The 25,089-nt window shown below is 39.2% G+C and overlaps 1 protein-coding gene across 36 annotated transcripts in view; it reads right to left on the bottom strand.

Moving 5' to 3' along the window:
* Positions 1-3,848: 3,848 nt before the first annotated feature.
* Positions 3,849-25,089, bottom strand: part of ELAVL2 (ELAV like RNA binding protein 2) — a 93,758-nt gene continuing 72,517 nt past the window's right edge. For 16 of the 36 annotated variants that reach the window (XM_066987781.1, XM_066987758.1, XM_066987778.1 and 13 more), the window contains 5 exons: positions 13,417-13,570; positions 10,581-10,806; positions 9,748-9,819; positions 7,033-7,071; positions 3,850-6,570 (listed from right to left, as the gene is read on the bottom strand). In XM_066987781.1, coding sequence (XP_066843882.1) covers positions 6,240-6,570; positions 7,033-7,071; positions 9,748-9,819; positions 10,581-10,806; positions 13,417-13,570 — 822 coding nt within the window. In that variant the 3' untranslated portion in view covers positions 3,850-6,239. Of the gene's footprint in view, positions 6,571-7,032; positions 7,072-9,747; positions 9,820-10,580; positions 10,807-13,416; positions 13,571-25,089 lie in introns of all 36 variants that reach the window. The other 20 variants (XM_066987764.1, XM_066987769.1, XM_066987765.1 and 17 more) reach the window with 7 other exon arrangements.

A 25,089-nucleotide genomic window follows, 5' to 3' on the forward strand; every position in this document is an offset into this window, starting at 1 on the left:
GGGCACAATAAACATGTTAAACTCACATATGCACACAAGTCATGTGACTTAGCACTTAAAAATTCAGATGTGGTGTATTGGTGTATTAACTTTCTGTAGCACTACTTGGTTTTTAAAGAATGGCCTTACGAGAACAAACTTTAAATTTTCCATGTTCCCACTGATGTCTCATAAGATCTGTCAAGAACAGAACCTACAAGATGATACAACATACCAGGCTTAATAGCATAAAGTTAGTCAGCCTCTTAAACCAAACCTCTTACTCAAGCTGCTTTGAAGGTACCTAGTTTACATCGCTTGCTCCATTTATTATTATTTTTTTAGTACGTGTGGGCAACAAAAGACAAGTTTTTTCTGATTCAGTCTGCTCTTCCCCCGAGAGCAGACTCTTTTTAGTTTTATCACAGTGTACCCGATCCACCTCCTCCCACCAAAAGGCTCCAAACCACCCCCAGCTTTGTTTCAAGCTGCTTTGCCCAGATGACCTTTGATGTTCTAATACCTGCTGGCCCAAAGCATTAGTCATCATAGTGGTTTTTTAGACAGGTGCGATCTACAACAAATTTTAATTAGTAAAGTTTCAGTGTAAAAATAGAATCATTCTTCTTGCTTTTAAGATCTACACACCGAAATTTCAAATCCCAAATGCCACAGCTGGGCAGAACGAGCCCAACATAAAAGAAGGAAGCACAGTTGGATCAAAAATGCTGACAGGAATTCCCAATATCCCAATTCCCAGCTATTTTAACGATGACAGATCAGAATGTCTTCAGTTTTCAAGCTGGTGTACTAAAAAACCTGAAACATTCTCTACTCATTACAAAAAGCTACAGACATCTTGTGAGGAAGTTACCAAATAGTGGTTTTGGTTTTTTTTTTTGTTTTTAATTCTAGCTTAAGTCACCATTTCTACACAATTAAGTACAGGCAGCATGTTTCAAGTGACAATGCAGTGAAATACAAACTTCAACAAGTTAGGCCTGCAGTACTCCTAGAGTATCCTAGACCTACTAATACTTGATGGTAACTGGGTAGTTATACAACAAATATACACCATGAACTATGCAAATGGACAGCAAATGGTCCATTTTAAAAAAGTACCTTTCCTCTTTACAGTGTGAAAATGCTCTCTCAGTATAGGAAGGCTCTTCTAGATGCACGTGAGTTTACCAGCCACAGCTGATTTCATTGCAAGCATCTCTTACAGAGGAGGCCACACAAGCCTTGAGCATGTGCAAAGGTATAGAATCATAGAATATCCTGAGTTGGAAGGGACCCATAAGGATCACTGAGTCCAGCTCCTGGCACCACACAGGTCTACCCAAAAGTTCAGACTATATGACTGAGCACAGTCCAGATGCATCTTAAACTCCGACAGGCTTGGTGCCGTGACTACGTCCCTGGGGAGCCTGTTCCAGTGTGCGACAACCCTCTCAGTGAGGAGCCTCCTCCTGATATCCAGCCTGAACCTCCCCTGTCACAGCTTGACACCATTCCCTTGGATCCTATCACAGGTCACTAAAGAGAACAGATCAGCACCTGTCCCTCCACCCCCCCTTGTGAGGAAGCTGAAGACCATGATGAGGTCTACCCTCAGCCTGGAAAAGAGGAGGCTGAACAAGCCAAGTGACCTCAGCCACTCATACATCTTCCCCTCCAGGCCCTTCACCATCTTAGTAGCCCTATTAGCCCTATTTTATTAGGCTTTGTGAAAGGAATTTGACTGGAGAGCTTGGAAAAGCTCAAAGGTTGTAGCCTAAAGAAACTGTAGTTTCCTGTTACTGCAGAAACAAGTCTCCCTACTAACATTCATGTCTTGTGGTTACAGTTGACCCCCTGCTAGGGCCATGTTTCCAGCTTGGCTCATCTGCCACTGTTAGTTCCCAAAGGTTTACAGACGTTCCTGGAACTCTTAGCAGATAAATACAACACTTGAAAAAGAACTATTCCTCTACCACTAAATCCCCATGAAGGGATTTGATTTTCTTCCTTAGCCTTGCTATAAGATTTATACAGTGAGAAAAATGCCCCCACTGTAAAAATTCCCATCAGGTTCCTTCATTCATGACTGTTGTGGTTTAACCCAGCTGGCAGCCAAGCACCACACACCTGTTCGCTCACCCTCCCTCTCTGGGATGGGGGAGAGAAACAGGAAAGTGAAGCCTGTGAGTTGAGATAAAGACAGTTTATTAAGACAGGATGATAATAATAATAATAATAATAATAATAATGTGTACGAAACAAGTGATGCACAATGCAATTGCTCACCACCCGCTGACCGATGCCCAGCCTATCCCCGAGCAGCCGGCCCCCCACCCCGGCCAGCCACCCCTATATATTATTTAGCATGACGTCAGATGGTATGGAACACCCCTTTGGCTAGTTTGGGTCAGCTGTCCTGGGTCTGTCCCCTCCCAGCTTGGGTCTGTCCCCTCCCAGCTCCTGCTGCACCCCCAGCCTGCTCGCTGGCAGGACAGAGCGAGAAGCTGAAAAGTCCTTGGCTTGGTGTAAACACTGCTCTGCAACAGTTAAAACATCAGGATGTTATCAGCGCTCTTCTCATCCTAATCCAAAACATAGCACCCTACCAGCTACTAGGAGGAAAATTAACTCTGTCCTAACTGAAACCAGGACAATGAGCTCTGACGACTACCCCAAGGTCCACCTAACATACAATCAAAATTGTATTTTCCAGCACTTAGCGTTCTCCCAGGCAACTGCATTTATAATTTTCAGTGTTGCTCATTGACTGCCTGTTCATTTACAGCTAACCCTCAAAAGTATAAGCAGTTTTGATTTTAAACTGAAGGCAGTTACATAAACACATTTTGTCTGTATTTCCGTATTACAATTCAACCATGGATACTGTCTTAGACTGGTTTAAGTTGAGAACTAGAACTACTCTTCCATGAAAGAGTGCAAGCTGAATACACAGATATCCCTGCTGGAATATGAACTCCAAATACAGCTCCTCATTTGCTTTCAACCCCTGTAATTTTTATCTTTTTCAGTACTCTAGCCAAAGAATGTAACTGTATAAAAAGCCATCAGCACACACTATTTCTATATGTAAATATAAAAAGTCCAATTGTTAACACAGGTTATGACTAACAGACATCTTGAGTTCAGACTTAGGCCTTAGTCTTCCAAGAAAGTTTGACACCAATATGCCATATTGATGGGAGACGCTCCATGCCACATATTATATGGTTATGAATCGAAAAATCTCACATTAAAAATGTAAAAAGCAGGGTGAAAGGAAACAGTCAAAAATGGATGCCATATTGCGTATGATCCTTCTATGGTGAAAATTCATTCTCATTCAATTGAGAAAGCCTACAAATTTTGGAGCATATATACTTTGAAAGAGCAAAAGAATTTATGGCAAGTTTAAGCATTCTTCTAGTGCTGAGAAGGGTGAAGAACAAGGTTAACTGGATATCCACTAGTAATGCTGTCAAATAATGAAACCCAAAAATACAGTAATCAAACAGCAAGAGGATATTGCAATAAAGAATAAATTATTCTCCCTCCTCTGTATTTTTTCTTAACACAACAGGGCATTAACTTAGCTATACTGAAGAGCAGGTGGCTGAACAGACAGCAAATTCATTTTTACTGAATGTGTTTAATGATCCTCATTTATTATACCAGCCTAAGTATTGAGTGGTCCATACAAAACCAAACTGAAAAGATTTGACGCCAACTCTAACAGAACAAGTGCATGGCTCTACTGTCCTACCTACTTGTTGGTAATTAGTGTCCTAAGCTAAAACTAGCTTTGTAGAAACTTTCCCCTCCTCCCCTCAAGATTGTTTACTCATTAAAGCGGACAACACAGTAAAGAAAACCTGCTCATGACACTGTTTTCCCTTCAATTTTGTTTATTGATGTACTGAACATGAAAAAGTACAAAGGATCCAAACACAAAATAAAACATGTACAACCTCTTAAATACTCAACAGAATATATTTTCTATTCCAACAGATGTGAATTAAGTCATACTATACAACTTCAAATAAATACCAACCTTACATTTTACTAAGTGCTCTGATAAACACTGTAAAGTGAAGCCCAATTTACATGCCTTCTCATCAATGCCGTTGTTTGCTACAGTAGTATAAGGAAAGAAGCACGTAGCTGTTTTCCCCCACATTGGAAAGTTTGTGTTTTCTATAGTATATACAATTTTTAATGCAGAGGAGCTTTAACAATCTAAATGCACCTAAGAATGAGGAAGTGCTCAGGAAGCCAATTCATTTCTGAATAGCATTGAGTGGGTCAGCATGAAAACTCGCTTATTCACTTTAGCACGCGCTTCACAGTATATGTACTGTACTATACTGAAAAATTTATAACTACAATTCAAAAGAATAAGAACCAAAAGCAACTGCAAAGATAGTGTACAACTATGTTTATGCATAGAACATTGCTTTTTCTAAGGGGAAGCGTATGAGCATCTCAGTTTATACAAAAAGCAGGATGTAACTATATAGTTGTCAGTGCATCCTGGTGAAGGCATGAAAACCCTCAGCTTTTTTTCCAAAAATTCAATTATAAGCTAGATGCTAATCAGAAAATATTCTGTATTTTTCTTAAATTTCTTCAATACACGGTAAAGACTTTTTCTATGTCCCCAAATAGTGATTTAAGCATTATACAAAGTTAAATTTCAGTAGCATACAGGTATTCATGGGTTTTGTATGAAAAATGTAAGGAAATTTGTTCAAAACCTATGATTATACTTGTTTTTACCACAAACATATTTATAAACCAAAATGTAGCATCACCATAAACAGCTGAAGCTAGACTATCTACAGACAAAAATAGCAACAGATCTGATGCACTGTAAATTCAAGTCCTCAGGACAACAAAAATGAATAAGCAGACCTCAAGTAACAATGTTAATGCCATTTACAAAAAAAACTCATACAAAAACATTCAAAGTTGACCATCACTTGGCATGTAAGTTAAAAAATAAAGTAAAACCAAAATTAGCTGAAAGGTTCATAACTCAAGGTCTTATTTACATTACACAAAGCTCAGGTGTTAGCCTTGAACATAACTTTCAAAATACCTCCAAATATACCCAACTCAGGCCACGTCTGCTGTGCAAACCGTGCACAATGCCTTTTTCTTAAGACAAAACAATTCTTCAAACAATAGCAAGTACATCACTAAACACCATGAGCTCTATCTGAAGGGAATTCTTTAGGAAGAACAGATTTTTTTCCCCCGTCTCAGTATTTTTAAGTTTCCTGCTTGCTCTTATATAGCTTTTTTAAATTTTCTTTTGTTTCAAAATCACAAATCAATGTGAGCCATCTATCACTTAATAACCAGGATGATCAAAGACTCCACTGATGATTACAAAAATGAAATCAACAGTGCATCCCATCAACTCTACTTCTTAATAGAAAGGTCTCAAAAGTATTTCTACATCATAAATCTTTCTAAATTTTCCCCCAACAACTGCAAATTTCCTGGTAAGTTTTAAAAGCTCACTAGGTGTCTTATGAAGAGATTTCTCAAAGTATTCAAGTCAAAATATTTGTTCCAGGACCAGTAAAAAGTTTCTCCAAATTTTTTTTATTTTTTTTTATAAAAATAGATGCTTTTTTTTTTAAACCCACATCAAAGAGGCTCTTATCTCTTTGGCAAGGTACTGCTTTACGAAAAGTTCTCCAGTATTCTTACAATAAGCTTTTATAACGTGTTCCCCTTCCCCAACCCAAATGATAATTATAAAATAAATACTGCTTATAACTTTATAAATAAAGTGTAAACTTCAAATACTTTTCTTGAACAACAGAACAGCAATGCATTAAAATGTAAACTAAACACAAGGCAGGTCAAGAAATTATAAAAACAAACTTAAGTAGTGTAACACAAAGCCTCAGTATTTACTCGTAGGTTAAAGGCAGTCATGTAAAGAAAAAACTTCTTCCCTTAGCTGAAACATTTTAAAAGGTCCACCTTCTTCAAAGAAGGCAATAGAATGCACTGTGACAGGTAAAAACCCTGTACCTCTTGTCAATATTCAAACACAAAAGGTATTTAAGAAGTTCTAATTCAAATATTAGCAATAAAAAATCTCACATATTCTTAGGATGCTAAGTAGTCATTTTATCCCCATTTCCACACTGGCATACAACAAAGGCATTTACTAATGCATAAAGCTTCTCGTAAATTGCCTTTGTTGTATAGATTTCGTATATTAATGCACTGAGAATAACTTGTTAGGCTTTGTGCGGTTTGTTTGTTTTAAAGGAGACCTGCAATACTCTGTCCCCAAGGCGGTATCCATTCAGGCTGGCTATTGCCATAGCTGCCTCATCATAGTTTGTCATAGTCACAAATCCAAACCCTTTGCACTTGTTTGTGTTAAAGTCACGAATGACCTTCACATTGGTTACTGCTCCAAAGGGTCCAAACATTTGCCAGAGGATACTCTCATCAGCATCAGGGGCCAAATTGTACACAAAAATGCACCATCCAGTTCCTGCGTGTCCAGGGATATTAATTCCAGCCAAACTGGTCATTCCATCAATGGTCATGGGAGGAAACCTACTGAATAACGGTGGAAAACAAAAGAAACAAGCGTAAAGTAGCTGTTCAGAGAATCCCAACAAAGAAGTTTCAAGCAGAGAAAAAGATAGAGGGCTTTTGACAGTGGGCATGGACATTTCAGCCAGACTAATAAGGTAATGTTGTGAAGTTTGTCGTTTTTTTCAGTTGCAGAAATTCTGTATGTAGTACTACACAATTGTGGGAACAGAGTTAAGTCTGACTGAAATGAAATAAACAACAGAAGAACGTAAGAAAAGAATGCTACAAACCCAGTGAGGATCAAGTCGTTTGAAATGGGAATTCCATGAAACTGCTACTAAGTTTATCTTTCACACACAATGCACTGAAATGAGCAACTTCAGCTGAAGTCTAAACATGCGAAAATGTCTTACTGAAAATGTTATAGTAGCCAAAATATTTTCTCTTAATAATTTGGTTATTGTGAACTGAATGGTTCTTTACCTCTTTACTCCATAAGCCATGTTGAGCAGATTGTCCAACCTGCAAAACATTTAGCAAAGTGTTCAGTCTTCAGACTTTTCTAGCCTTTAATCTTAAGAAAACTTGGTTTCCACCAGCCCCCTAAGTGTATTCTAGAGAACCTCATGCAAAGCTTGAGTACCTCAACTACAAAAGCTAGAAGACCTTGTTACACATGATACAGCTAATATAATACTAAACAGATGTTCCTGCATAGTACCCACAACCACAAGTAGTTAATTTCAGAAAGGCTAAACTTGTGGTAGTGGTGCACTAAGTCAAACAATACTGTCAGCATCAAGTTGTAGTCAGTGACCACTTCAGTGGAATCTTTGAAATTATAAACTTGTTTGACAAAGACTTTACTGAGACTTCTCACACTATGCTGACATGAACACCCAGACCAACACAGTTTTTGAGCAGAAACAAATATTAAAACATATTGCAGTAAGAGCATTTTTTTCCCCTACATTTTCCTACTCTTTTCTGAAAGGAACTGTTTTTAGAATATTGATACATTTATTTTGTGTTATAATTTTTCTCCATGTATTTCTTCCTTCACTTTCTCCCAGGCTGATCTGTAGTATGCAGTCCCACCTCTAAATGCTCTTGGAGTTACTTAACCAATACCTACAAACATGCAACGCCTACCAATTCTATTAAGCAACTTCAGTAGTAAGTTGGAAGTGCTTCTCCAAGAAAATTTCTTCCCTAAAGCAGCTCTAGTGTCTTCCTAGTAAAGCTCGGACATATGAAGAGGAAGTCTCATGCCTAAAGGTTATCTTCAGGATTCCACAAAATAAGAGCTTGGGGAATAAAGATTTAAAGGATTCAGTTTTTAGCTTACAGCTACCTTACAGATTCATACTTGGTTGTCATTTTTCTCCAGTAATGAGCTATAGGATTTAATAACCATTACTAGTATACAGAATCCAAATTTAACTGCTCTAATAGTGTAACAGCACTTGGGCACAAAAAAAAAGATTTGGTCTTGCTTGCAGCTAAGTAAAGGTCATAAACTACACAGAATTTTGACTTTGCAGTGAGCAGGATTTTAACAAAAAGCAAGCCACTGAACACCTTAAAGAGCAGAAAGGAAGAAATGAAAAAATGCCTGCCTACTATCAATAGTGTGATTAGATTACAGAGCTCTACTCTAACTGACGATCTGGATTGTGAGAGGGAGGTGAAGAATTCCAGAAACACCACCAAATACAGGTCTTTGCTGTAGAACACGCTAAGGACTTCATATAATATTGGGGTCAACACATGAGTTTTCATCATTTACCTGGGTGACTTAAAAGATTCAGAAGGACAGAGGTGTTCACTGGGCAATTAATTTTTAAGGATGCTTTAAGTTACATAACCTACAGATACAGGAACAGTTATAGACAGCTGCTTTTGGAAGTGCAGTTCAAGATTTTTATTAGAAAAAAATCATTAGGGTGATCTTATTGTTCTTCGTTATTAGGTTTATGCTACCTGTGTGTTTTCAGGCCTCTACCAACTGTTAACTGACACAGGGCAACCATGGAGAGTAATCAATCTTGTTAACATCTGAAATTTCAACAGTTGGGATTTTTATTTCATTTTATTTTTTGGCATGTGAAAGACGTTAAAGACCTAAAGCATCCCTACAATCTGAGCTGGACAGTCAGCAACTGAGCTGAAATACTGCAACAACACCACCTAAGCAAAGCCCTAAATAAAGGCAGGTTTCCACTTACAGTTATGAAAACATAAAACTTGGCATAGCTGTCTTCTAAAGAAGAGAAGCCTGATGGTCTTTCAAAAAAACTTCAGATGTCTGCTACACCAGTTTACCCTTTTGACCAGTCAGTCAACTCAGCCTTTCCTTCCTTCCACATCCACTCAAGTGAGAAAAATTTTACTCACCCACCTATTCACTGCAGACTTGATACTTTGTTACCATTATACTTTTAATTTGAACAGATCACAACATCTCTTTACGGTTTTCAGGTACCACTTTACATTTCATATCTCACCAAGAACTTTCCAGTGAAATTTAAACTGGCATTCATAAAAATGCACTTTCTAATAAAGAAAAATTGCAATAAAAAATAAAGCTTCAATGTCTCGTGTTGCAGGACACGTGTATTCTACAGAAATTACAAAACTGCAAGGAGCTTTAGGTCCTATCCAAAGGAAAAACATTTGGAGAAGTTTTACAAGTCATAATAGGTATACCCAGAGTATCGTTTCAATACAGATGCTATCCAAGCTGGTATCAGTAATACTGAACACAGCTTTGTGTCTGGAAACAAGTGCACTCAGAAGAACTCGTGGAGTTAGCAGGCCAGGCTTGCCAGAATGTTGGATGTTGTAACAGAGGCTGTACAACAGGTCCCTCATGATCTTGTTTCACATAACGCACCACAGTCCATCCTGGAAGTCTAACTTCTGCTTGTATGCTCAGCGTATGGAGCAAGGACAAGCCTACTTTTGTTCAATATATAGCAGACTGTTTCAACTAACCCTTTTATTCCCTAAGAAGCATTAAAAAAAATTCACTGAATACTGAATAAAATTGGGTATCCCTTCCTTGAGGGCAGAAAGCCTTCTCTAGTGCTGACCTTCACACCTGTTAGACACTTGCGGTACATAAGGCTGAAAAGCTGAAGGAAAGAATTCACAAATTCTGCCAGAAATGCTGTCTATGAACTCTGAACATTTTACCTAAAAGAATGGAGGCCAAAGCAGAGCTTCTGAAGCGTGGTGCACTCTCTTAAACTGCAAGCTGTTTTGGTTCTTGAAAAATAAAAGAGCAAGCGTTTGAGTAATACTTAGCAAATTCTAATCACATAAACCAGGGGTAGAGGTTGGGAAGAAACTATCAGAATAGCAGAAAAAAATAAAAGGGTCACTCATGAATATAAATAATACAGTATTTGTTTCACTCTGTTCTCACCAACTGTTCTTTTCGATACTCGAACTGTAGGAACAGGGAACTGCATGTCTGTAGTTTCAGCATGAGGAGAACATACATTCACAAATCTACACACGCAAAAAATCTTTGAGTAACAGTCATTACAGAAGCTGGGAATAAGGTAAGTAGTATGCATGATTTAAACTAGGACAAAACCTGAAAGCCAGAATGGGGAAGAAACACCAGAGGATGAAGAAGAGGACTGCTGTAGCATGACATATTGCTAAGGGATAAATTTAATTGCCTCGGTCAACATTAGCTGAATCAACTTTCATGTTAATCAATAAAATCAAAAAAATAAAAATAACCTTAAAAAGTGATTTTTCTTTTAGTGACTGTCTAGAATAAAAAGTGTCATCTTGATTTAAGCAAGTTTATTAGGTGCTTTTTAGCTACCAATAGGTTGGAATGCATTTTTACTTTTAGCCGTGTTCTCGGAACATAGCTACAGAAATTTAATGTTTTCATGGGTTTCCTTCATAGAGCAGACAAGCAAAGGGAAAGAGTGCCGGGAAACAAACAGACAGGCCCATGGGAATATGTGGCTTCCAGCACCTCAGTTACATACAAGAATTTGACTTACCTAAAACGTTGAGCCTGCTGAGCTAGTGGTGCCGGATACCTTCTATTTGGAGAATGGTACAGCTGAGAAAGGATGGCCTGGTTATTTTTTTGGCTTGGATTGTTAGCAAACTTTACAGTGATGGGCTCGGTGGCACCTGGAGGTTTCTGGCCATTCAGGCCTTTGATAGCTTCTTCTGCTTCAATTCGCTTGTCAAACCGGATAAATCCCACACCCCTTGACACCCCTGTATAGGTTGAAGGAAGCATATAAATTCAGAGGTTATGGTACATTTGACTTTAATATTTAATTCTTTCACCAGCTGCTACAAGTGCTAAATCGTGAGTTTACTAGAACTGATCTTTTGCTGACAGAAGACTTCTCTAAGTTTTGGGGGTTTTAATTTATTTTTTGAAGTTACATAAGATACCCTGGTTAGAAAGAGCTTGGAAGGTTCAGAGAAAAACAGTTACATGGCAACTTAAACATCAGAAGGCAAAGGGATATCCCAAAACTGATTTTGGATGGATGGAGGAAGTGAACCCAGAACAACCTGCACTGTAACCTCTGTTTAGTTAATGCTACTCTGCAGTATCTATATTCACAGAGGTTTTGTAAATGGCTTAGTCTTCTCCCTAGCAGCAAGGAATATTTATGCTCTGCTGCAGCATCCGGTGAAGTTCACTTTGGAGCATATATGCTAAACCACTAAGACCTATGTGGGTTTTAGGCTGCAGTAATGTGGGTTACAGCCCGGTTTTAATAGGGCATGTTTATTTCTGTAAGTGAAGACTCAGTTTTTCACCACATACTTTTTTGTACAGGATGTTTCTGAAGGGAACTTTTTTTGGGGTCATAGATTTTTCCTGCATATAGACAAGTCAAAGACAACATTCAAGGAGATCATCAAGTATTTATGGAAAGTCTCAGGAATGTTACAACTTGAAGCCTCACACTGTGGCTTGAATATGAACATACTGAGGTGTTAATACTTGCACCAATTACCAGTAAACACTACTTAGTTGTATGCCTTGTTATAACATTCCTGAATCCATTTAGAGGCCTCTAACATTTCCCTTCATAATCAGGAAAGTGAAAAACTTATCCTCACTTTAGAAAGACATTAGCGACAAAAAATATACTCTGTTCATAAACAATGACAATTTAAATCAAAATGACAATGAACAAGTGTAAGAAAGCTTTAGAGACAAGTGTCACAGCCTCAACTTTGCATTTTTCATCTGTCAGTTTTTGTCACAACCTTATTATTCATACCATTTTGAATCTTTCTTCCACCTTCTTAGCGACTGGGAGAAAAGCTTAAACCTGAACAACAATCTATGCCAAAGAACTACTGTGCTCATATCAGGATTTATGAGTGCTCAGAACTTTGGCACACCCTTTTATAAGTTTAAATTTACTAATTTGGACCATGTACAATCCCACCCTTTCTGTGCATTAATATCAAAAGCATACTGTAAATATTTGTCAAACGAAGACTGGAAATTTGTCCAACAGATCTGCTCCTTCTGCAAGTCACCACTAATTGGCATTTAACTTTTCTTTCCCTGCCTCTCTACACACACCAATGTGTCAATACTGAGATTTCTGTTAAAACACAATTGCAAAGAAGTGCATGTACAGTCAACTACAGTTCAGCCAAGTGTCAGACAATATAACACATTCAAAATAAGGTCATTTGAAAACTTCCTATGGCTGAAAGCTGTTTGTCAACCATGATGACAACTTTAAAAGGTGCAACTACAAAAAGACACCTAAACTAACTTAGTAACTAACTTCATCATTCAGAGAACAATTTTGAGTTAAAGAATTGCCCCAACAAGTTTGTTGTTTGTTTTTATTTTTGATTTTTTTTTTTTGAGATGCAAATTCTGAGAGCCCTCCTCCTTTGTATTCTGCTTAGTGCACTTGATACTTACGTGATATCCTAAGCGTTTCATTTGATTGCTTATTTTTGGAACAAACCAGCTGGAAGCAGGTGAGACAAAGAGTTAAAGGTCCTCAACATCAGCCATTTGAGCCAGGATGAATGCACAGCAAAAACACATGTTCAGTCTGAAGAGCAACCCCAGAGTGTCATTGACACCCATTTACTACTTCTAAACATACTGTAAAAATGCAACTAACCTACTAGATCTTACTTCTGGTTAGGCACGGAAACAGGCTGCCCCAGGGAATGGTAGAGTCGTCATGCCTGGAAGTATTTAGGAGACATGTATGCAGAGCTTAGGGGACATGATTTAGTGGTGGACTTGGTAGCATTAGGTTGCTGGTTGGATTTGATGATCTTAAAGGCCTTTTCCCACCTGAACGATTCTATGATTCTTTAAGGCACTGCTAAGGACAGAATTCATCTGCTTCTGAGGAACTCAAAGTTCATGTTCTTCAGTGTACCTAAAGTTAATGAAGCAACCTTGAAAACAGTCTTCACAGCAATTAGTAGTCCAGGTCTTTTGTAATCCTAGCAGAGAACTAGCTGTGCATTTCTGATTTTTTTTTTTATAGAAGTGCTTAACAGCATTTCTTAAAGAGCATGGGGACTATTTTCACACAGCAGCTTGGAAAGGAAGATTATAGCAGCTGTAAGTTTATTACAAGCCATGAAACAGGCTTCAAACCTGCACCTTCAGGGTGGAAATGACTCAAGGTGGCTCAGTTCACTCCAATCTATTTTTGTCCATGAATATTTATGAACAATTCTAGCAGAAAATTGCATTTTCTGGCCCACGTACACCTTTCATACATTCTAGAGACAAGACTATTGTACTAGAAGGCAGTATATTTTTCAAACTGCCAGTCCAAGAACAAGAGCATGAGCACAAAACTGCATACTTACCAGTGACTTGGTCAACTAGAATACGTGAAGTAATAATGCGTCCATATTGGGAAAAGAGCTGCTCCAGTTCCTTTTGGGTCATTGTTTTGGGAAGTCCACTGACATACAAATTTGCATCTCTGATAGAAGCTGAACTTGGTCGCGCATAGGAAACCTAGAAAGAACATAAAGCAGCTAGAAATTGGAACACTTCTAAAACACTTGAAATAGAACGCTTTGGTATTTCAGGACAGTGTGATTTGTTAAGGTCAGCCAAAAGTTACCTTGCAGTGAGAGTTAAGTGGTTTTTTGTGATGACTGCTGTAACACTACCAAAGGAATACAACACTGATCACGCAGAAGTTGACTACATGAACTCAGATATAAATCATAACTTAAAGCACTATTTATAAATAAGGTAGAAAAGCTAGGTATATACAAGTCTTGGTGGAGAAGTGCTCTTTTTCAAGTTATTTTAAGATTAGAGAAAGATTTAAGATCTAAACAAAAGGTTTTCCTTTTAATTATCATTAGAACAAAAAAATAAAACACTATGTAGATTTTGCTTTGATACCTAGGTGATAAAGACAGTCCAAAGCACTTTTAAAGGTTTGAAGGTATTTAAGTGCTAACTGTGCCTACTGTAAATGTACTGGGCTCACTATCAAGTGACAGGGTCACTCACAGGAACAAGATAAACTCCACTACTTCATTTATAGCCCTAAGAATGTGTGGCAGAAGGCTTGGGTGCAGAGCTACAACTCTCAGACACATGGTTTAATTTGGCTGTGTGGAGCCAGGAGTTGGACTCAACGATCCTTGTGCGGGTCCCTTCCAACTCAGGATATTCTGTGATTCTATGTGCTTGGACTGTTCAGCAGATCAACTTCAGCAACAGAAAGGTCATGCCAAGTACCAGTGGGGCTCCCAGGTCCTTTTGGACTGGAATTTTTACTGGCTGCCTCAAAGTGCCAGTCAAGTACTTTATAAGATCATCCATTAGATTCTTCAATCCTTAAATGCATGCCACAGAGTTGAAGAGTTCAGTACCCCTCACTGAAGTCTGTACATGACTTATCTTTGTTACAGGAAAGACTGTAATTGGATGTTCATGCTTGTGCCAAAGTACTTTATTTGGTGTTTTCATAGTATGAAAGTACAGTCAAAGGAGACTCAAGGAGAAGTCAGATTTGAGACTCGAGGAGTAGTCAGATTTAACCTCTTTCCCCTTTACAGCATAGGATCAGCTGCTTCCAGTCAGCTAGAACTTAACTCTGTAAACCTATCTTCTGCCTAATCCTTTGGCATTTGTTTTCAAATCCTTCCTCTGTCTCAGTTCAGTACATATCAGTGAACTATAAGACACCTGTGGAAGCAAAACAAGCAGGAACTGAGATAGAGTGTCTCGGTGACTAAACAGGCACTACTCTGAACATTGCTTTTATCATCCAACCTTCTACACAGAGGCTTTGTGCAAGGTAAGCTGGCTGAATGCGGCTCACCTAGGAAACTCGTAGCTGTCCAACATAAGACACTCAAGACAGGACCCTGTGAACAGCAGCACCTTGCCTTTTAACAAGAGACACATAAGAACTAAACACTTGTGTCAACACAGGCAACTGGGAATAACCACAGTCCTTTCTCCTCATTTGCTTTATGTATTTATTTTATGGGTGTGCAAGTTTAATTATAACAAAAGCTGTCAGTGACCAGTTTCACAAAGCAGGAACAGTAGTTTTCCATTTCCCCAATTTGTTTTAACTCCCCTTCACGCTAGGAGGATTTATTCTCCACTGGACCTGAGTCCACTCAACTGAAGAGTGCTCAGTCCTCTTTCCTCTATATGCTGTCCCCTCTTTTGTTTTTAATTTTTGTAAAGTAACTATTCTTAGAAACATGTACCAGGGAACCGTCCACAGAAGAGCTGATAAAAATTACCACCATCGAGATGTCAGATAGCAAGCCATGGACACTACTTTAGCAAAAAGAGATTCAGTGTCCCTGATGCAAAGTGTTAAACAAAAAACACCCCACCAAATACTGTAACAAGATTCCTGACATCTGGTCATAGCAAGCTGCTGCTGTGTCACTTTGGACAAATCTTTAGTCTTTGCTTCCCACATCACACAGAGCTCCTCTACCATCCAGTGATACTAGAAAATAACCCTTGTCAGTGTGTAAGTTTTTTTCTTCAAAAATATCGTTTTATTTTCAGGTACACGGTAAAGAAAAAGTAATAGTTTCTTTTCTAGACTAGCTAGGAACTGATAGATTAAAGTTTCTAATTTTGAGATTAAAGTTTCTAATTTTGACTCAATTTTTGCTGTCTAAAAACTTAAGTGGTGAATATTCTACTACAAGTCAATATAGAGTTATTCCTGGAATATAATATGAACTACTATGTAGAGTCAGATAAACAGAAGTATTCAAGACAAAAGTGCTTGTAACCTGCCATAAGCCTCTAATTATCACAATTGTAGTAAAAGTTGATTATGCATCATACAAGCTCTTTATCCGTATAGCATGCAGCACTTCCCTGTAAATTACAGCAATGATGAAATCTTGTAACTTGGATATGAGAGATCAGACAAATATTAAGAAAACAGTAACCACATTACTGTGTGAACCACATTCCTGTATGACAGAAGCATTTTTCATAAGGCCAATGAGAAGTTTAATAGGCCCTTCCAGAGAGGCAAACAACTGATTTGCTACAGCTTGCTAGAGCAGATTCAATAATCCAGTTCAAGTCTCATCAGCAACATTAGTTCTTTTGTGAAAAGAAATGGAGACATCCTACTGTTATTTCCTTGTGCTGTTTTTGCATAATCAACCACACACTTTCTTCTGATGAGTAGTTGAAAAGTCAAGTACGATGAGTGGAACTACAAAAATGAAGATGAGAGGAAAGCAAGGTATTGCAATTCAGGGAAACAGAATAGGAATCAGACTTCAGCTACCAGCTATATGGCAGATTTTCTGACAGCTGGGTGAGATGACCAATTGTCAGTTCTGTGCTGAAGTGTTTACACACAAATTTGGTAAAAAAAATTCTTGAAGTGGTAAATCTGCTACCATTATATGGCTGTGCAGCCAAAGCCCAACACTTGCCCAGTAATTGTGTTTAACTCTGAATTCTTTTTACTCTGTATATCCAACCTTCACACTGCATACAGCTGTATTTTAAGAAACAGTTTTTAGATCTTGAGTTTTTCCTACTTTTCTGCATGCAGAAGTATATGCTTATGATATTTCCTGGTATGCAGTCAGTGAGGTAAGCTGGAGGCAGGAAAACTGATAGAATGAAGCTTTGCTGCAGTCAGATGAAGGAGGGAATGCAGCATGTTGGCTACTCAAGAGGCAGAAAAACACAACAGCTAAGGAATGAAGGATTGCTAATGCTGGCTGTGAGCTTCTTTAAGAAAAAGCTCCACGCCACACTTGGCAGGAATACCTTAAGGAGACTCAAGGCCAGAGAATGAGACAGACAGGGGGACAGGCCTAGACACAATAAAATCCCTACTTAACAAAAACAAGTAGTTCTGACCAGCTGAGTTCATGTCTGTTTTCAAAATCAACCGTTCTACCCCCCAAAATTTAGCACTATTATCACATAGTAGGAGTATAACGCAACAAAGTCCGTTTGGTAACTGAACACAATGAACTGTTAACGATATAGAATTTGACACCAATGGAAGTAGGGAAGAACAGGTTCTAGTTTTAAATAAACTAGATGAAAAACAATGCACAGCTGCACGGATCACTGGAACGGTTTTATCTGCCGGTTACTGAAAAACTGAACGGTTTTTCATTCTCTCTGCAATTGAGATATGCCAAAAACTGTTCTATCTAGTCTGGCTGAAGCTGCCAGATTTTCCTTTCTGTATGCATTTGTTCAAGCACTCTGGGGAGAAGCTGGAACTCCTGGGAGCGATCATCAGCTAGAGAAAGAAGTAAAAATGACTTTACATTTAATAAGAAAGCTGTGCCATCACCAGTTTTCTAAGCATGCAAGCTTTTAAGCTTGCAGAACAGAGGTTGTGGAACATAAGCCTTGTTAAGCCACTTTCAGACAGGACAAAAAAAGTATGAATAGAAGATACTGAAAGACCTACTGACCCCCCCCCCAACATACTTTGGGGTGCTGCTGTCTTCCCAGACTCAAACCACACTACCTAGACTCAGTTCTACAGCTGTTGATATATTAAACAGGTCTAATTTCTAAGCAACCTGAAGCAGTAAGTGGACTTTCCACCCAGCTGTCTACTGCTAACTGCCAAAGACATTTTGATACAACACATTAAATAGAATAAAACAAGGTAAGCAGAAATGAGAGTTGGTGTTCTTTATAAAAAGAGAGGAAGATGCATAAGAAGCCCTGGTGAAGAAAAACCTTAAGCCAGTTCAGTGACCTGTGCAGCAATATCTAAAATCTAACACATCTCCTCCTCCTGTTCAGTGGTGCTAAAGTAGGCTAGGAACAAATAGCTATTTCACACCATCTACCTAATTAGCAGTTCAAGTTCAGCAGTGCAGAAAATGAAAGTTTGTCCTTCTTACTCATAAACCGAGCAATATCATATGCTAGAGCTACCTCTGCCCAGTCTTTCACCTCCCTTTCTCTGCCACCTGCCTTTTGCATTCTGCTGTACAACAGGACATAAGCCAGCAGTGTACTGCAAAAACATTACCAGACTGGCAAGACGGATAGCCCAGGTAAGACTGGAAGCATATGTTGTCCCTTCAAGGTGATCTTAAAGAATGAAGGCCTGGAGGCTAGCTACCTTCAGAGGGAAGACTCTCACTAGGAGCGTCCTGGGTACTGGTGACTTTGGGGCAGCTCATTCTCTACCTCCAACTTGGCTCCTGCAGAGTAGGCTGTACACTTGGACACTGCAAGGGGAGAAAGCCCTGATGGGGGTCATCAGGACAAAAAAGCCCTGATGGGGGTCAGGGCTGTGAAGACAGAGTCCTGCAGCAGTATAAGAAAGGAGCAAGGAACACCTGGGGGAGACTCCCTGTTGCAAGCAGACAGACCCCATGTGAACATGGCTGGAGAATTCCTGACCAGAGATGTGGAAAAGGACACGGTACTCAATGCCTTCCTCACCTCAGCCTTTACTAGTAAAACAGGCCTTCACGCAAGGCATGCCCACTGGAAAGTCTGGAACAAGGAAGACTTATCCTTAGAAAAAGGTAACACTGAGGAAGATTTAAACCAGGTAGATACGTCCAGGAAGCCTGAAAGTTTACACCCACAAATGCTGAGGGAGCTGGTGGATGTCACTGCAGCACAACTCCGTTATCCTTGAAATGCCACAGGGAACACGGAAGGTTTCCCAGAACTAGTGGAAAAGATTCATCACTCATCTTCAAGGACAAGGAACTCTTGCTCTCTGGCAAAATCCAGGCCAGCTTCACCTCAGTCCCTTGAAGGCAACAGAGTAACTTATCATGGAAATCTATTCCAGATACCTATTCCAGATACCTGAACGAAAAGGTAATAGATTTATAAAGGTGCAATCATGTCTAACCAACTGAATAGCCTACTCAAATGACATGATTTCCACGGTGGAAAAGAGATGATCAACCTTTATCCCAACTTTAGTAAGACCTTTGACACTCTCCCCTAACATCCTTATGGACAAAACACATTATTAACACTTAAGTACATACCAGAAAGCGAGGTAAATAGTGCAGGATGTGAAAAACTGGCTAAATTGCCAGGTTCTGGGGGTTGTGATCACTGTCATGAAATTCAGCTTTAGACTAGTCATTGGCCTCTACCAATACAAGGAGGATCTTCATTAGTAACCTGGGTGATTGGGCAGAGTGTACCTTCAGCAACTTTGCAGATGATACAAAATGGGATGAGTGGCTGATATGCCAGGGGGTTGTGCTTGCCACCCAGAGTGACCTCAGCCAGACTGGAAAACCTCCTAAAGTTCAACAACAGGAAAAGCTAAGTCCTCTCCCGGGCAGGAATAACCCCATGCTCCAGTACATACCAGGAGCCAACTGGCTGAAAAGCAGCTTTGCAAAGGGCCCTGCAGTCCGGCTGGATAGTATTTTGACCATAGGCTGACAAAATGTGAGCTTGTGACAAAGACAGCCAACAGCATCCAGGACTGTATTAAGAGAACTATTATCAGCACTTCAAGGGATGTGATCCTTCACCTCTACTCAGAGCTGAGGTAATTCTGGTGCAGGAGTCCAGAGCTGGAGACTACACTACAAGAGATATTTACATACTATTGAGTCCAACAAAGGGCCACAAAGGTGATTAAAGGACCAGCACATCTTTGATGCAATGGGAGGCTGACAGAGCTGGGACTGCCCAGTCTGGAGAAAAGGCAGATCAGTAGGATCTTATCCCTAAATATCTAATGAGGGTAGTAAAGATGGAGCCAGACTCTTCCCTGTGGTATCAAATGACAGGACAAGAAGCAATGGACACAAACACTGATACAGCAAACTATTTGGAAATTCCATATAGATATCATTCTGTAAGAAAACATTTATATGATCAAGGGTGGTCAAGCATCTGAAGATACTGATTGTCCAGTTGGGTTATGAACATCCCCAGGGATGAAGACTCACAGTCCTGGGTAACCTGCTTGTGATGACTGTCCTCTGAGCAGGAGGTTGATCAGTAACCTTCAGAGGTACCTCCAACCTCAGCCATTCCGTGATTCTGTAACAACACATGACAAACTTTAAAACAAGTCTTGTATGGACTTCAACCCAGAGGCTGGAAGCAGCTTGAATTAAGTGAGAGTAACAAATCCATAACAGATGATTCACAGTTTTTTTGTATAAACTCAGCAATTTAGACATTTTTCCCCTATTCCTACCAAGAGGAATTCAAAATAGAGATACTGTCTTCAAAAGGGAAATTCAGACTGCTGGGCACATGCTGTCACATCAAGGATAAACTTACTGAACCACCCCCCCGAAAAGGAAAAATCCACAGGAAAATGTATCCTAGCTTATTGCAAGTTTACCTTACACTCCAGAACCAGTGTATGTCAAAATACAAAACAGTATCTGCAAAGCACCTATCACTTTTCCTTTCATCTCTTAAATATGCACTCCTTCACAGAGGCTTGTGATCCACTGATGTCTATTGCCCACGCCCTTGCTGGTAAATGCTACCTGGAACAGTCTGACGTAGCAGTCAAGGCCCATACTGAACACTCTTCTAAGAAAGAAAGCAATAAACTCTAACCAGTACTACAGCTTCAGTTTGTGTCATTCCCTCTAAATTCTTAGTGTTTTTTTTGTTGTTTTGGTTTTTTTTGTTTTGTTTTTAAACAAAGTATTCCACATCTAAGAACATACAACAGTTGCAGATTTCTCTATGTGGAAAGTATCTCAGGGAGTACTCCTGTCTTCTGACTGATGCTTACTGGCATCTGTGCAGATCAGTTACAGGAGTAACATACAAACAAAAATTAATACATCAGAATTAATATCCAAACACCATCTCTAGATGTCTTGCTAGGCACCTGAAGTTCTGACCAGGTAGGAAACTGAAAGAAACAACTTCAAAAACCCAATGTAACCGAAATTTAACTTTTTCTCTGCCAAACCTTTACTTGTGATCTGTGATTACTGCAAGTCAACATCATTAGAGAAAAACAAGGATGCCATAACACATAAGAAAATTAATTGCCATGAAAAAGAAACTGCATGGTCTATGAGATATATTGTTTCTATTCATTATTGATATCAAAGTCCAACTATTTCACTTGTAAGATTTAAGGCAGAGTCTCTCCAGATTCATCTCACTACCTGTCAGTTTGCTAGCTCAGTAATTACTTGATCATTCTAGATTCATTCTTGTCATGCAATATACATATGCACTGAATTAACAGCTATGCTAAGATATTACTTCCACAGCTACTTCAACAGGTGAATACTTAATTAATAAACATCAAGGTTATGCAATGTCAGAACTATTGAACACAATGCGAGTCAAGAAGCAGCCAGAAAGCTTGGCTTTAAATATTTAATGACGACACACACTGCGTAACAGTGAACATAGCTGCTCTGTAGGCAACCATTTAAAAACAGTTTTACTGGAATTTTCCATTACTGCTAGTAGGAAAGACTTGCTTCTAGAAATGCAAACATTACAATAAAAAAATGCTGTATTTTCACTGCTTTAATATTTCATCTTCCAATATCAAGATGAATTGAAATTCAACTTAAAACCATGAAAGCTAACATGTTAAGTTAGTTGCCAAAGAGAAGAAAGACCCAGTCCCTAAAAATGAAAGTCAGTTTCTTACCATCTGCTGCTACTGTTAAGACACCTCACCCTACTTCTTCCTAACATATAGCCTCTTAGTAGTATAGAGAACAAGCAAGGATTTTTTTTTACTGTCTGAAAGATTTTATTGCCTGCAATAACTTTAGGAAAAACTGGTATTAAATTCTAAAATACTCTGCTTAAGGTATTCTTGGAAGTTTTTATATCTGATATCTTTAAATATCAAAATCAGGACTTCTGTGGGTGTTTACATTCAGCAACTTCCAGGGTAAGCTACCAACACTGTCTTATAGATAGTATCCAATTTTTAAAAGCTTGTTTCAGTGGAAAAAATCCAGACTACACACAGTCTGTGCAGACAAACATGGGTTAACCACTCCAGCAAACCAGACAGATGTATATTGGGAAAAGGAATACATTACAAATATAAGCCCTTTTGGCAAGCACAATGAAGACAAGGAACTATTTCTGTAATGGCAACATTCTCAGACCACTGTGTTCTTAACCTTCACTTAAATTAGCATGGGATGCCATGACTCCAGAACTCTTCTTCTTGATTTCCTATAAAATGCTGAAGCACAAAGCAGAGGCTGAGCCTCATCTCAGCTGTCACTAGCCAGTAAAAGGTTGTCTGAAACAGGAAAGTACGTTGCTGTATATTCATCAAGTTTACTTTGTCTCCGCTCAAATGAAAAATAGTTCCATTCTAAACAGAGGTTGAAGGCCAGTTTTCCCAATATACATAAGACTACCTACTTAAACACCAAATTTAAGTCACTGGTGCAAGCTTGCACCAGCATTTGTTTGTGTGAGCAAAGCAAAGTGGAGACAACAGACTTCCTTCTGTAAATGCAACTTAGACAACTCTCAGGAGTTACAAAAACATACTTCTAAATTCAACTTCACCCATCTGTGTACATTAATAAGAAGGATCATATCTAATACTGGCTGTGCTTTTACAGCCTGTCCTGTAATGGATATCTTTGAAAAAACGGGCACAGAAGTAACAACCTTTGAATACTACAATCAGAAGAAGTTTTGATATTTTAGTCCACATCTCATGAAGACTGCCAGCTATAGACAGTGCCAGAATTGCAGCCTTGAGGTCGGTCCTGGGATTCATGTCCATTCCCTGCCAGCTCGGCAGAGGGCACAAATGGACCAAGCTGTGAGTCTGCTCCTCCAGAAAACAGACACGATTGGAACCACAACCAGCCACAAAGTGGTAACTGCTGAGGGATCATGGTCAGAGGGAGCTACACTTCACACAGACATCTGGCTCACCAAAACACTGATCTGCAAAGTTAGCGATTCTCTCAGGATATCACAGCACAGTGATCCTGTCAGCTGCTACACATTCTTGACAAACAATCCCCAACCCAGACATAATGAGCTACACTGACCAAGGCACCTCTTTGCACATCTGAATCAACAGCCCACCTAGAACAGTGCTGAAACTCCATTTTCTTCACAAGCAGGCATAAAATAAGATGTTTACAGTGGTTACTGACAGGCACAGTAGTTTGCACAAGTATGACAAAGCCAACAAAGTCCCACCTTTATTTTTATAAATTTCTTCTTTCAAATTGGAATTATTTCATCGAGACAACTCTTTCTGAAGTCTGAACTAAAACCACACAGAACTTAAAAGACTCACAAATGCATACTCAACATGGTTCTAAGTGGGGGGAATAAACCAGGCATGTGCTTCTTTAAAAAAAAAAAGGAATGTCTCTGCACTTTAACTTTCACTGAAAAGATGTGGTGAAGTCTCCTTACAGATGGAGTCTCTTGCAGCAATTTGTAAGTAACTGCTCACTGGAAATCTTCCACCTTTATATATTTATGATCTTGGGCAAGTTAATGCAGTGTATGAACACTAGATATGAGGTCCCCAGCATCTGAGGCTACATCAGTTTTCAAATTTCTTACTGAAAAGAGGAATGCCACTGATATAATAGTGATCACTGGCGCTCACAAGCAGAGATTACCAAAGGGGTTTGGGGTTTTGTACTTTCATTCCTCTTTGACCATATCATGAGATTGTGTTTGACTCTCGTCAGTCAGCAAAAACACCGCAGCTACTTGCACTGTTCTCCTGCAGCACGACCCACGCTCAGTAGACCCTGCTTTACCCAGTGGGCAGCAGACCTGTCAGAGCACCACTGCAAAACAAGACTAGCAACAGAGATTATTTGGATCAGCATGAAATCTAAGGAAAAATCTGGTTTCAGTTCTGGCTCTAAATCTCAGCTGGACATTTTTATGCACTCTTCCTCCTTTGTGATTTCTTCAAATTGAAGCATAATTTAATTATTAAAGCAGATGCAACAGCAAGTTCAGTGGAGAGAAGCAAGTTTTTAAAAGGAACTCAGACCATGAGCAGGTGTCATTTGGATGAGAAGACTGTGAAGGCTTAAGACAGCAATGAGACAAAGACAACCAGACCAAGAAGGCCCAGTATCAATCCCTTGTGATGAAGCATCTTGTATGGGATTCTCTAGTCCAGGAAGCATTTCTTCCCAGTACTATTCCCAAGAGTATCTTGAAATGAAGTACAGAAATACCTCCTTGTGAAAACAAGATCATTTTTCCATATGGTGAAGAGACTGTGTAAAGCATCTGAGCCATCTTGTCGACATGGGTAAAACCAAACCTTGGTCTTGTGTCAAGTGAGTCACCAACTCTTTTCTGTCACCACCAAACCAACCATTAAGCCACTAAGCAATCCGCCTTCGAATACTTTGAATAGAACACAGCCTGCTTTCTTTTCATCGCTACTAATCAATAATGGTGTATTCAACACACACAGCTATAACATGCCTATAAGAGCTATTGTTTCAAAAGGAGCTCTAAGGGGCCCCGTCCCACCTAACACTGCTTCAGAGTTCCCAGTTAGATGAATGCCCTTTGCTTTTCGTTCTAGGTGTCTTCATTCTTGCTCAGTCTCACAGCCTTAGCTAACACAGTTATCTAAGAGAACTAAGTTTCATTTGAAAGAGCAGAAGCCATTATGTCCTTATGGGATTTCATGTGTCCTTCTCTGTGTAGCAGTTTCCAGTTAATAAGCAAATGAGTCCGCTCCAAAATGATTTATACTCTGTTCTCTTACATCACCAGAAAAAAACTGGCAACTACAGTTCACTGCGACTGTTAAAGACATTTACAAGCAACACAAAGTTTGAGTAGTAGAGATGCTTCAATTAGATCAGCAGGCCTGTTCTGACTTTCAGTAGCTACCAAAAAACAATTTTCTGTTCTGCAGTTCTCACGAGGAACATGTCTTGTAGAAAAAAAGTCTTCTAATTTATAAAAGAATTTTCTGCAAACAGCAATTTCAAAGGTATCTGAATTTGCTTCATGCAAGAGTGATAAATGTGACTCAGCAAGCAAGGACGCATCAAGCTGATGTTGCATTT

This window comes from Anser cygnoides, chromosome Z (assembly GCF_040182565.1).
Source record: "Anser cygnoides isolate HZ-2024a breed goose chromosome Z, Taihu_goose_T2T_genome, whole genome shotgun sequence".
NCBI classification, from domain to species: domain Eukaryota; kingdom Metazoa; phylum Chordata; class Aves; order Anseriformes; family Anatidae; genus Anser; species Anser cygnoides.